Here is a 12,586-nt window from a genome sequence, read left to right on the forward strand (position 1 = left end):
TCTTGCTTCTTCAAGATTGGCATGGAATTTAGGGTAAAATATTGGTCATTGAATGTCTTAATTAAGCTAGAATTTGGATACTATTTAGTCTTAGCTGACATAGTAGCTACTAGGAAAGATGTCTTCACTGCAAATGTAGGAAAGAACGTCTTGCTAAAGCTTAAACAGGGGACTCAAGTGCTAGAAGGACCAAATTATGATCCCAAAGTACAGGTAATTTACCTTAATAGGAAAAAAAGTTTCAGTAACCACTTGATAAACCTATGTCATTGTGCGAGGGAAAAAAAAAATCAAGAAACCATCTAATGGAGGGGAAGCTGCTAATAGCTGCCAAATGCACTCTAATTGAACTCAGTGACAGCCCCCCATTTTTTAGGAATAAGTAATCTAAAACATGAGATAGCTGTGACTCAAGAGGAAGCAGACCAAATGTAGAACCTCTTTCATTTCCCTTGTAGAAGGTTTTCTGCTGTTAGAATGTCCTGTACTATAGAACCATGGAGACTGACATGAGGGCATTTGCTGTGGGTGGAATTGTTCATCCCTATCCTGCCTGGACACCCAAGACACCCTTTCTGACTGATAGTCTAGGAAGGGACTCCTAGGAAAATAAGGTAGTGTGTTCTCATCTCTGTGTTGTGAATCTGATAAGAGACATCAAATTCAAAAGTGGGGCATGCAGTAGAAGGCGGAGTAATTTGTGGTAAAGTCTAAGCTATGGTCAGTACTGAAGATTCAGTTGGTTTTGATGACAGTCTTGTGACTCATATTGACAGGTGCATGTCTCCTGACAAAAGAAGGGATTTCAATTCCTCTGGAGATCCTGGGGTAGAATAAATCTATCTGGTGCTGGTGTCAATTGAGGAGAAGGCACTTCTATATTAATCCTACATGGAAAGAGGTAGCTGGTACTGGTAGTGGAATCATTGATTTAGCCAATACTGAATAACTCTTCAGAACTGACCACTTTGCTGGTGCCCAGGACTTGCTTGCCTGTCAAAGCAAAGACAAGGACTCAGAGAAGAATTTGAGATATCTAGCCATGAAGAAATAGAAAAGAAATTCAGTTTTACACTTTTGGAGAACTAACCCCACTGAAATATGAATTCCTTTATCTGCAGGTTAAATATAGTGTACATTCAGACAGCTAGAATGGGGGATTTCTTTTTGTAAAAGGTCATATATAACAGGTTATCTTCCAAAAAAAAGGACCTCATTACTGTACAGAATCAATAGTATCTGTAACTTACGTTCAGGAACAAGCTGAAGCTTAACTTTGGTGATGTCTGGCGCCTTCAGTACACGTAAAGAATTACCTACAAAAGGGCTTCTACCTTCAGATTCAAAGGGAAACCTCTTCAGAATGTCTACGACGACAGAGGATAAATATTGTGGAGGATATCCATGATGGAAAACATTGACTATTGTAGCTGATCCGAATGGCCTACATGGGCAGGAAGCATATATTTGTTATGACATTAGACAATTTGCTAATTAAAGAATTTACACATGCTTAAGTCCAACCCTATTCACAATCCTACTTAAGCACATACATAAATCGAATTGACTTCAATAGGATTTAAGCATAAGTTTAGACAGTTAAGCATATGTTTAACCACCATTCCTGAATGGATATGCTTTCATGAACTGGGGTGCTAGTCAGGTCTATTAGAGTAGAAATTACCCATGTCTGTTTCCAGCACAAAGCCAGAACAGTTGGACTGTGTACACTGTTGGGTGCGAGTTGCAGAGATAGAATTCACTTCCTAACCTGCAGGCAGGCTGTGGAGCTTCAGTGCAACCCCTCTGAAGTTGATATTCCAGCCCATGGACTACAAAAGCAGTCACTGCCACTGTTCCTCTTCTACTATGTTCCTGCCGCTGGAGGACTTAGTGCAGAGGCTCTCTTACGATGGTAGCTGTTTTCAATCACCATGTTGTTTTAACACACATGGTGCTAAAAATGCTGCCAGAGCCAGAGAAACATCTACACTAAGGTTCCCCGTGGTCCCAGCACTACTGCAGCTGAACTGGTCTTAGAAATGGTAGGAATTTTTTTGTGACAATTCCATAATGTAGACAAAGCTTGAAGTAAATTCTTGGTGCATCAGAAAGCTGCAGCTGAAAAAAATCAATCCAGATGCAAAGGGAAAGAAGAGTGAAAGAGGCTGTACTGATGATTTCTACTGTTATTTCTGAAGAAAGACAGGTGACTGCTGGCAAGGGTAGAGTGGGGAAGCTTGGTTTGCTGCAGAGCTCAAAGCATATTTAAAATATAACTGCTGATTGACACAGTTGATTTGTTTCTTTACCTATGCAGCCCTTTGCCTGTCTGCTGAGACAAGCAAAGAGTTGTACTGGTGGCGGTTTGTGTCAGGTGGGTGCCTGTTCATTAGTACTGCCACAATGTACTTCACACAGCAATCAGAAGGTAAGATTTAGCTCATTAGACAGAGAAACTGTCTCTAATGATATTGAATGCTCTAGCAGACATTTATATACAACACAAAGTCAACACAGAATTAGGTTATGACTGTCTGCTGCTATGGAAATGAGGCACTGGGCTGAAGAAGCAGAACTGATGTAAACTGGCAGAGCAGTATTAGGACATTTTCATGAGCATTACATTCATTTACAAAATTTAAAACCAAAAATAACCAGAAGCAATACAGGAACTAGACCAAAATGAAGCTTTATGTGGTCTCAACTATCTCTAAAAACCCTTCACACCAGTGTTGGGCTGATTTAACACATGATGTTAGTGTACACAAGAAGGAAGTAAATAAAAAGCTGCAATAAATCCAAGCTCCATTAAGACACACACACACACAAAAGTAAGGGCTAGATACTACAGTCCTAAATCAAATAAAACTACCATTGAACTCCCACTGGACTTACTCGTCTCCTAGTAAACACCACTTCCTTCATGACTCTGCTATTTTACCTAGACTGTTTGCTGCCGTCGTTGCTTCATTGGACAATCAGAGGGCAAGTGGGTCAAATTTCCAATGTTTGCTGTTAGCCATCTGGCAAAGAAAGGCTTTCCAAAGGCCACTGAGCATCTATTAGACTTTAGTGCAAGCTTTGCTTGCAGTACACCAAGACTGGACCCATCCTTTGCAGAATGGAAAAAGTAAAAATTGACAGAAAAATCTATATTCAGCGAAAATCTGCCCTTGGTTATACCCAGGTAACCCTATTAAAGCCAGTAGGTTTGCAAAGTATGATTGAGGGCAACTCTTTGCCTAATGTTTACACGTTCCTAAAATGATATTTAAAACATTTTAATAAAATACAAATTATGAAAAAAAGTATTTAGCAATGCCCTTTTAAATGATTAAAACATGAAAATATTGAATGCTCTTTGATACTAATAATATATCAAGAGTTAATCTATTTACCGATATTGTAACACTTTGCCTTTGTGCAGATCAGAAAATCTTGACTTTCGAATATTTCTTGATTTTCCATTCAATGGGATATGTTCAAAAAATACCATTTGCTGTTCAGTGATGTATTGTGGAGACAATGGGCCATCAAAACCTATGTCATCCTCCTAGAATGAAGGGAAAATGTTGGTGATTATCCTTTTTCTTTTTATTCTTTGCCTAAACAATGTAAAATAGAAAATTGTGCTGATGCCTTGAAAACCGATTAAAGACAAATTAGTAAAATAAGCACATTTAAAATCTGTTTTTTCTCCCCACATAAAATGTTACAAATATTTTCTAACACCTACAGGACTTTCTAAAAATAGATACTACCCCATTAAAAAGACAACAGTAACCAAGCTTAAGAGAATGGTATTTGAGGTACAGCAGTCATTTCCTTTGCTAAGTAAAGGGAAAACTGCAGCATCTGAGATGTATAACTGTCTGCAAATGTTTTTAAATGGCAACAAAGGTATTTCTTTTGAGTTCACTGATTTTTTTTTTAAATAGTAAGAAAAAAACCCAGTAAGTACAAAGACTATATTATTGGACAATTACTTGTTGCACATTTGATTTAACAGGTATTATGCCAAATTCTTACTGCATCATTATTAGCACCTATGGACCAGGGTCACATTTCCTGCAATATTTATAATTGAAATGTGATTATTTTTTTAGGTTAGCCATGTCGCTTAGGCCCATAGACTGATCAGATTTTACCTATGAGTGACTAAACTCCACTCAACCTCCTGCTTCTTATTCCCGCATCATGCACTTCTCTCTATTACTGTGAAAGAAAGCTCATTTCCCCATAGTTCTTACCTTCATACCTTCTCTTCTTTTGGTATTATTCAGTACATTATTCTGTCTCACCATATGCATGGGAATTGCTCTGCTCACTTAAGTAAAATGTTACTATTTAAACTCAAATTCTGCAAAGCATTGAGAAATAATTTGCGTGAAAGATACTATATAGAAAGAAATGCAATTTACCAGCACCTGCTCTATGTGTGAGCAGCACTGGGTGATTCAGCTCTCTTCCATTTAAGGTGAAATCCACTTGTGTGTGAAGGGCACACTCAAAGCCCTCTGCTCTATTCAAGCACAGCATTGCACCATCTGCTGGTGGGGAAGTGCCCGTGCAAACTTGTGCTGAACCCACAGGATGGTCAGACGATGCTGTTTGAGATGGAATGGAGAGATGGACTACTAGATCCACACTCAGTTGTGCTCAGTGTAAAAGTAAGAAAGGTCTGTGACTTATTCCAGGTTGCGGACTAAAAATACCCAAACAGGCGCTGCACAGCATCCTTGCAGTTGTCCATCCACCTCCTCACATGAAACCCAGTTTCCTTGAACTTTGTGCACTGGGAGGGAGGAGTGGTTTTAAAAGTATTCTACAACAGTTTGATAATTTGGTTATACAACTAACCTGCATTAGAGTGATAACATCAAGCAGTCTTATTTCCAGACTATCAGAGACTGATTCATTCAGAGAAATTATATTTAAAGACCCCAAGTGGTCGTAGTACAAATTGAAAACATTGTGTGCTGATGTCGTAAGCTTGGTATATCTTTCTAAACCTACAGAGAAAGAACATAGGACAACAAGTTGAAAATAGGTCACCTGCACAAGCAAAACTTGGTAGCGTAGTGAGTTTAGGTTTATTGCAACAGGGCTGAAGGGTGCTGCTGGCTTCTGAGGGAGCTGTGATGGCTCAGGATGAAGCCTCTGTTTTCAAAAATCTTTGAAGAAACAAGCTTATGGTAAGTTAATAAATAAAAACTGTTTAGAGCAAAATCACAAACAAATGTAATTGAATGATTATCTCCTAAGGCACATACTATTTAAGGTCCTGATCCTGCACTGAGCACTGGGATAGGCCCTTGTGTCCATTATCGTCAAAGAGGCTCTGCCTGGGTCAAGGGATCCATGCATACATACTCATTGCAGGCTCAAAGCCCCAAGGCTCAGTCCTGCAATGAGTTAAGTCAATGAAAAAACTCCCACTGACTTCTATCATAGTGTAGAGCATACCATTACTGATTTTTAGCCCAATCAGATTATCTGCTTTGCAGTTTTAGATGTGTATGTTAATGTTAGTAACACAAGGAGTTTTCCAACCAAATGACAGTTCATTCAAAACTTAACAGAAGATATGAATTGAATACATTATTTTTTGTAGCAGTTTAAAAGATTTCTTGAATCCCATCAGCCAATGTACCGTAAAATAATGTAACAAAAAGATAGCTTTAATTGTTTTTTCCGGAGCATGGTTAGCAAAGCAGCTGCCCTGGGTCAGTTCCTGACCACTGCAGAACTAATTCTGAATTCCTCACCTGCCTTAGCAAAGAAGATGCTTCCCTTGTCTGTCACAAATGCAACTGAGTGACTATAAACACATGTATTTGTTTTTATAACTATTTCATTCTCCAGAGTGATTAACAACATAAAAGTGTTGCCTCCATCCTCAGAAAACCAGACCTATGGAAAAGAAACAATTGTGACTGTTAAACTGCTATCTGCATTCACAGCTTGTTCATAGAGTATTATAGAGACAGAATCTTTTTCAAATTAACATTTGCTGGAAATAATCAAAGTAAACACCCCAGCCGCACAGTTATAAAAATGCAATACATTTTATTGCATGCATACATAAGTATTACAGAAATACCAAGCTGTCTCAATATCTACAACTTGATGTTTTTTAGAAAATAACCCCTATCTGGCATTACAAGGTTTCTCTGTAACTAAAATTTGTTCATAATTAACTATAACTCACTACTTGAGTATTTCCTCCCTCCCGTCCCAATTAAAGGCCTATCCTTACTTAAGATGAGCAGTACCTCACTCCACAAAGTCACACGTGATTTAAATGAGACCATTCACAGACACTGTTCAGTGGTAGCAAGGGCTGCAGAATGAGGCCCTGTGAGAAAAGTTATTTCTTCCCACAGCTAGACAATGCATGACAGTTTCTCATTTTGATCTTGCTTCTGCTGCAGTCGATAGGAGTTTTACAAAATTTCCTCAAGGGGAACAGAACTAGATCTTTCATTCCTAAAAATCACCATTAAAATTATACTTCACTTCCATATATATTCCCATAAATACACACCTGGCTTCCATAAACATAGAGAAAGTGACTTCCTGGATGAAAAAACATTCCAAAAGGCAAAAACGTAGGGTCTGGAAACCAAAATACTGGAAATTTTGTTTGCCTGTTCAATTTGTGGTCTGTTATCTTGTACACTGAGACCACTGCTTTATTCTAAAGAGAAAAAAATATTAACTATAGACATATACAATTTTTGCACAGTCATTAAAACACTAGCATACAGAATATCATAAGACAAAGAATGTATAGCACATTTAAATAGTTATAAATTTATGCCATACACAGTAATACACAGAATTTAGAGAGAAAAACCTGCACATTATTGTGTAACTGCGCACAAATTTTTGCTTTTCATTGACTGGTCAAATAGAAACATTCCCTAATTTCTTGTAATTGAAGGGAAAGGCTTTTGTGGCATTTAGAAAAGATTAAAACTTAAGTTCTGAAGAGGGGGAAAAGCGGTTGTGAATAAAGCAGAGTACTAGGAACCAGGAGAGCTGGGTTTCCAGATGTGCTACAAGACACCCTGGAAACTGCAATAAAATGATAGATATTCCTCATCAAAATATAGTTGCTCATGAAGAGCCATTTGCACAGATAACCTTTTTCAGTGCAACACACCTAAAGAAGGACCCATTTTATATACAGAAATAAAGGAGAAATATACCTTTACTACTTCACTTCTATAGCACATTCCATGCAAGGATTTCAAAAAGAGCCTGCAAAACACTAAGGTGAAGTTCATCCTTGTGCAGAAGTCCAACACCAAGCCAATTCACCACTTCCATCCAACACAGGCCTTGCCCTGGACTTCTGCACAGGGGAGAATGTCACTGTAGATTAATAAATTTTTATTATCCTCATTTTACAGATGGGGAAACTAATGCATAGAAAGGTGAAGTGACTTGCCCAAAAAGCAAACCCGTGAAAGAGTCAGGGACAGAACTCAGATCTCCTAAGTTTCAGTTCCCCTCCTCTAATAATCACCGACACAGTTTGGCATCCTTTATCCAGAAGCCATGGTCTTGGACAGAACAACAGAATGGCATGGAAGGATGGGCAATTTAATTTAAATTATAAATTAAAGTTCAGATGTGTTAAGAGGCAGAAATTATGCCTGCGGTTCCATACTGTACCTGAACCAGGTTCCATACTGTACCTGAACATTTATAAGACCTATTCCAGTGTTCTGCTGATAGTCAACAAGAAATGTCACTACTCGTCTAGAAAGTGTCTTTCCACCATGAAATCTACGGGGTAAGCAACTGTACCATTCTGTATATGGATCATTACTATAGAAACAGGTAGATACCTAAGAGGAAGGAAATATGGGATTAGGAACTCAATATGGTGAAAGTTTGTATGGGTTTTTATATAGTGTATCATAAGCTTGGTTTCAGAACAAAATGGAGGATCAGATCCTCAGCTGGTTTAAACTGGCTCAGCTCCATTGACTTCAATAGAATGCTTGTGAGCATTAGACTAACAAAACTGCACAAGTCTTCGCACAAATCCCTTCAGCAAGACCAGATTTAGTCTTACTCGGGTCCTGGATTTCTTCTTTTGGGCAGAAACTGACAACCATCTGGAACCAAGCCTACCTCTATGTTGGATCTGTGATATGGACAAATGGGAACTAGTAAGTAAGTGGAAGTTAATGAGAATTTTCCTGGAGGATTAAGGAAGCGGCTCAAGTAAACAATTGCAACTTTAGGCCCTTTAATCTTCAACTAGATCCACGTAGACAGCCCTTTGTGCCCATATGGCGCCTAATTGACTTTAATGGGATCCACATTGGTGCTGGGGCCACCAATGTCACCCAATGGAAGTATCAACAGGGTCATAGTATGAGCTAAATGTTATTGCATATTAATTTGGAAAGCAATTTTAAAGCTAGGAAACTAACTAGGGGAGATGTAGCGTGCCAACTTTTTACTAATGAGCTATGACATCAAGACTTTACATGTTCAGATAGAAAAATGGCAAAGAAATAGGAAATTAAAAAATATAGACTGATATCAGTGGGAATACTGTTGCATTAGTACTGCAGTTACGATCAACCAATGCAAACCTTACCTGGTTTACTGCACTACCATACCTGGCTTAATGTCTTATCTTTGTTGAACAAGAGGCTAATGTAATCCACTAGGGGAAAAAAAAAAAAGGTATATCTAAAAGTCAAAGTCAGCATGAAATAGCTGTAATATAGTTTTATAAAAAGAGCAATATGGTTTCATCTTTATGGGACAGATTTCCCAGAATTGGGGCCAGTTCTTCAAAACAGCTAAGTACCGAACATACTCAGCACTTTTGAAAATAAAAGCTTATATCAGCTCATATAATGTGTGTGTATGTGTATGAATATAAAAAAATAAATAAAAATGTTATACTCCCCACACACCACCAACTCTGTTCCTTATTCAGAGGGGGAACCTGTACAAGCTGATTTGGGTTTAGGCAGGCTGGAAAGGGAACTATCACCTCTGTGGTATGTGCCACATTTCATCCAACTCTATAGAGACCCTTCCATGGGTTCTCTTTAGGGTTCCAGTTCCACCTGATTCTCCATCCCACCAGAGTCTAGGTAAGTTACACTGTGTCCCCCTCCACCATTTGAAAATCCCCTTCAGGGTTCTGGTTAAATAACATCTTTGGTTGAGGGAACTCCTCGAAGGCTGCTGGGGGTTTGGCTCGGCACTAGTGGAGAGACAGGAAACCTTTAAGTGGCAGTCCCTCTCCTCAGGAGAATTCTTCAAAATCTGTGAGTTTGAGGATCAGAGCAGTAAAATAAAGAAATTTGTATTTTTTAGATATGAAAAGTATTTTTCAGTTGACGGATAACTGGAAAGGCTATAAATGAAAAAGTGAAAAGCTCTGTTGCTAAGCTAGAATCTCCTACATTACACCAAGTGAGAACAGGAAATGGCTAAAAGGTCACAAAGCACTGCTAAAAGACAGTTAGCTACATGGGGAGCAATTTTAGGATAATTGTTTCTTTCATTTCCCCTTGACGAAGAGCTTTGGAGGGGAGGTGGATCTACAAGAAGATATCTGTACGGTAGAACCTCAGAGTTATGAACACCTCAGGAAAGGAGGTTGTTTGTAAATCTGAAATGTTCGTAACTCTGAACAAAACATTATGGTGGTTCTTTGACTTAATACAGCTTTGAAACTTTACTATGCAGAAGAAAAATGCTGTGTTTAACCATCTCAATTTAAATGAAACAAGCACAGAAACCGTTTCCTTACTTTGTCAAATCTTCTTTTATTTTAAAAAAAAAAGTTTAAGTAGTTTACGTTTATCACAGTACTGTTCTGTATTTACTTTTTTGTTGTTGTCTCTCCTGCTACCCGATTGCATACTTCTGGTTCCAAATGAGGTGCGTGGTTGACCAGTCAGTTTGTAACTTTGGTATTCATAACTGAGGTTCTACTGTATTCTGTTCCATACCTCCTGTTTTAATCCTTTTTCCCCTACTCCCCTCTCTTATGCTAAGTAGTCCACTGAATGAATAAAAGGAGAACTATTAATCTGGGAAATGATAACCAACTGAACAAACAAGTAAGGTAAATGACAAATCTGGTATATGGACAAGCTTACTCTATAGACTGCATTTACATGGAATAGAGTTTGTGAACTGGATTTGTGGAATGCTGATTTCAATCTGCCTGTGTAAAATAGCTACTGTGCACTCACATACAAGTACAAATGAAAATTAAGAACATAGAAAATATCCGTTGGTGTTAGAAAAACTCTTTTACCCCATATGCTCATGCAAAGGATGGGAGATGAGGGATCTCTTGTAACTGTTTACACAAATACACCTGTAAATAGTTTAAACCAGTGTGTAATTGTCTGGGTTAAATTTTTGCTCCCTTTTCAAAGCTTGAATGAATGGGCTTTACACAGGGAGGTGGGGAAGAATTGTCACCCTAACCTGGAGATAGGTTTCAGAGCAGCCACTATGTGGCCACTACAGCAATGTCTGGGTTATAAGAGCAGCTGCTGCTTGTTCTGTGCCCACTAAATAGTGTTCTGATCAGTGGATCTGTGAAGTCTATAGATTCACTGCCCATCCCAGCAGGACTGCTGCATTGCCTTGCAGAGAACTGCTGCACAGCAGTGCTGTAGGGCACTGAGAAGGCTCAGGTTTCCCTTCCATGCAGCCTCTCTACTGCCTATCCCTCATGCAGCAGGAGAGGTTACTCACCTTGGGCAGTAACTGGAGTTCTTTGAGAAGTGTGTGCCTCTGTGGTGCTCCACTTCAGAGGCACATTCGTCAATATACCTTCGGTTGGAGATTTTTGGTAGCAGTGGCTGTTCTGCCCACACATGTCCTACACATCCTTGTGTCCTGCATCGAGGCTATATACGTCTATGTGGGCAAGCTGCTCTCATTTCCTTCTTTATCACAAAGGCAGCTCCGAAGCAAGGGGGGACGGATAGTGGAGCACCCACGGGGACACATATCGAAGAACTCCAGTTACTATACAAGGTGAATAACATCTCCTCCTTCGAGAAGTGTCCTTGGGGGAACTCCAATTTAGGCGACTCCCTAGCAATAACCCTTTAAGAAGGTGGGAGTTTAAGAACAGAGTCCATCACTGAAGAAAGAACTGTGTTGCCTACTACCCCATCTGATCTTGCAGCATGATTTAGGGCATAGTGGTTGGAAAACGTTTGCATCAAGGAACATGTTGCAGCCCTGCAGATTTCAGCAACCAGAATGTCTTGAGTAGAGCTACAGATGTAGACTGTGACCTCGTAGAGTGTGCAGTCACTTTTAGAGGAGGTGTAACCTCAGCTAATCTGTAAGGCAATAATACATCCAAAGATCCACTTACAAAGTCTGTGAGTGGAGACAGGTGCTCCCTCAGACCTATTTGCAGTAGAAAAAAGAGTCTAGGGGACCTCCTGAATGGCCTAGTTCTATCCAAGTAAAAGGCTAGTGTCCTCTTAACATTTAGTGCATTAAAAGCAGACGACTGTGTAGACTGTGGCTGAAGGGAAAAAAAAAGAAAGGTGAATAGTTTGGATGATATGAAATTCAGAAGACCTGTTAGGTAAGAACTTTGGATGAGGTCATAAAGATTACTTTGTTCTCCAAGGAAAAGGTAAGGGAGCATCTGCCATTAGAGACACCCCCACCCCAACGTTTAGAGCAGAAGCGATGGCCACTAAGAAAGCAGCCTTTGTAGACAGATGTAGCAGCGAGCCTGTAGTTAATGGCTCAAAGGGTTGTTTCATGAGACAGTTAAGAACTAGGCTGAAATCCCAAAGCTATGTAGGAGCTCTAATCTGCAGAAAAAGATTGATAAATCCTTTTAGGAATCTCGCTGTGGCTGGATGAGCAAATACTGAAAAACCTTCTACTGGCACATGAAAAGCTGCTATTGCTGCTAAATGAACCTTGATGGAAACTACTAGGAAGGCCTGAATTTTTCAATTCCAGTAGGTAATCCAAGATTGAGGAAACAGATGACTGAACAGTAGAAAGATGGCACCACTTCTCTATTTCTGAAAAGTATGTCTAGTAGATTCCTTTCTGGTATTTAACAATATCTTTTGTACTTCCAAAGAACATGTGATCTCTAATCTTGAGAGCCCATGGAGGAACCAAGGTTGCAGGACATTCAGATTGGGGTGAAGTTTCTGATCCACATCCTGAGACAACACTCGAGGTTTGATTGGGAGCTGCCATGGAGTGTGAGAGATAAATTTGATGAGGTAAGGAAACCAAACTTGTCATGTTCAAGTTGATGGAACTCCTTGCCAGAGGATGTTGTGAAGGCCAAGACTATAACAGGGTTCAAAAAAGAACCAGATAAACTCATGGAGGATAGGTCCATCAATGGCTATTAGCCAGAATGGGCAGGGATGGTGTCTCTAGCCTCTGTTTGCCAGAAGCTGGGAATGGGTGACAGGGGATGGATCACTTGATTACCTGTTCTGTTCAATCCCTCTGCGGCACCTGGCTTTGGCCACTGTTGGAAGACAGGATACTGGGCTAGATGGATCTTTGGACTGACCCAATA

At 39.5% G+C, this 12,586-nt stretch overlaps 1 protein-coding gene across 1 annotated transcript in view; it reads right to left on the reverse strand.

The window, feature by feature from the left end:
• CATSPERB (catsper channel auxiliary subunit beta) overlaps window positions 1-12,586 on the reverse strand; it is a 102,642-nt gene that overhangs the window by 51,481 nt on the left and 38,575 nt on the right. Inside the window, exons 11-17 of the mRNA XM_077820007.1 lie at window positions 8,649-8,695; window positions 7,710-7,862; window positions 6,551-6,703; window positions 5,772-5,916; window positions 4,864-5,015; window positions 3,402-3,556; window positions 1,251-1,444 (exon numbers count right to left, since the gene is read on the reverse strand). Coding sequence (XP_077676133.1) covers window positions 1,251-1,444; window positions 3,402-3,556; window positions 4,864-5,015; window positions 5,772-5,916; window positions 6,551-6,703; window positions 7,710-7,862; window positions 8,649-8,695 — 999 coding nt within the window. The remainder of the gene's footprint in view (window positions 1-1,250; window positions 1,445-3,401; window positions 3,557-4,863; window positions 5,016-5,771; window positions 5,917-6,550; window positions 6,704-7,709; window positions 7,863-8,648; window positions 8,696-12,586) is intronic.

The sequence above is a fragment of the Eretmochelys imbricata genome, chromosome 6 (genome assembly GCF_965152235.1).
Source record: "Eretmochelys imbricata isolate rEreImb1 chromosome 6, rEreImb1.hap1, whole genome shotgun sequence".
Classification (NCBI taxonomy): domain Eukaryota; kingdom Metazoa; phylum Chordata; order Testudines; family Cheloniidae; genus Eretmochelys; species Eretmochelys imbricata.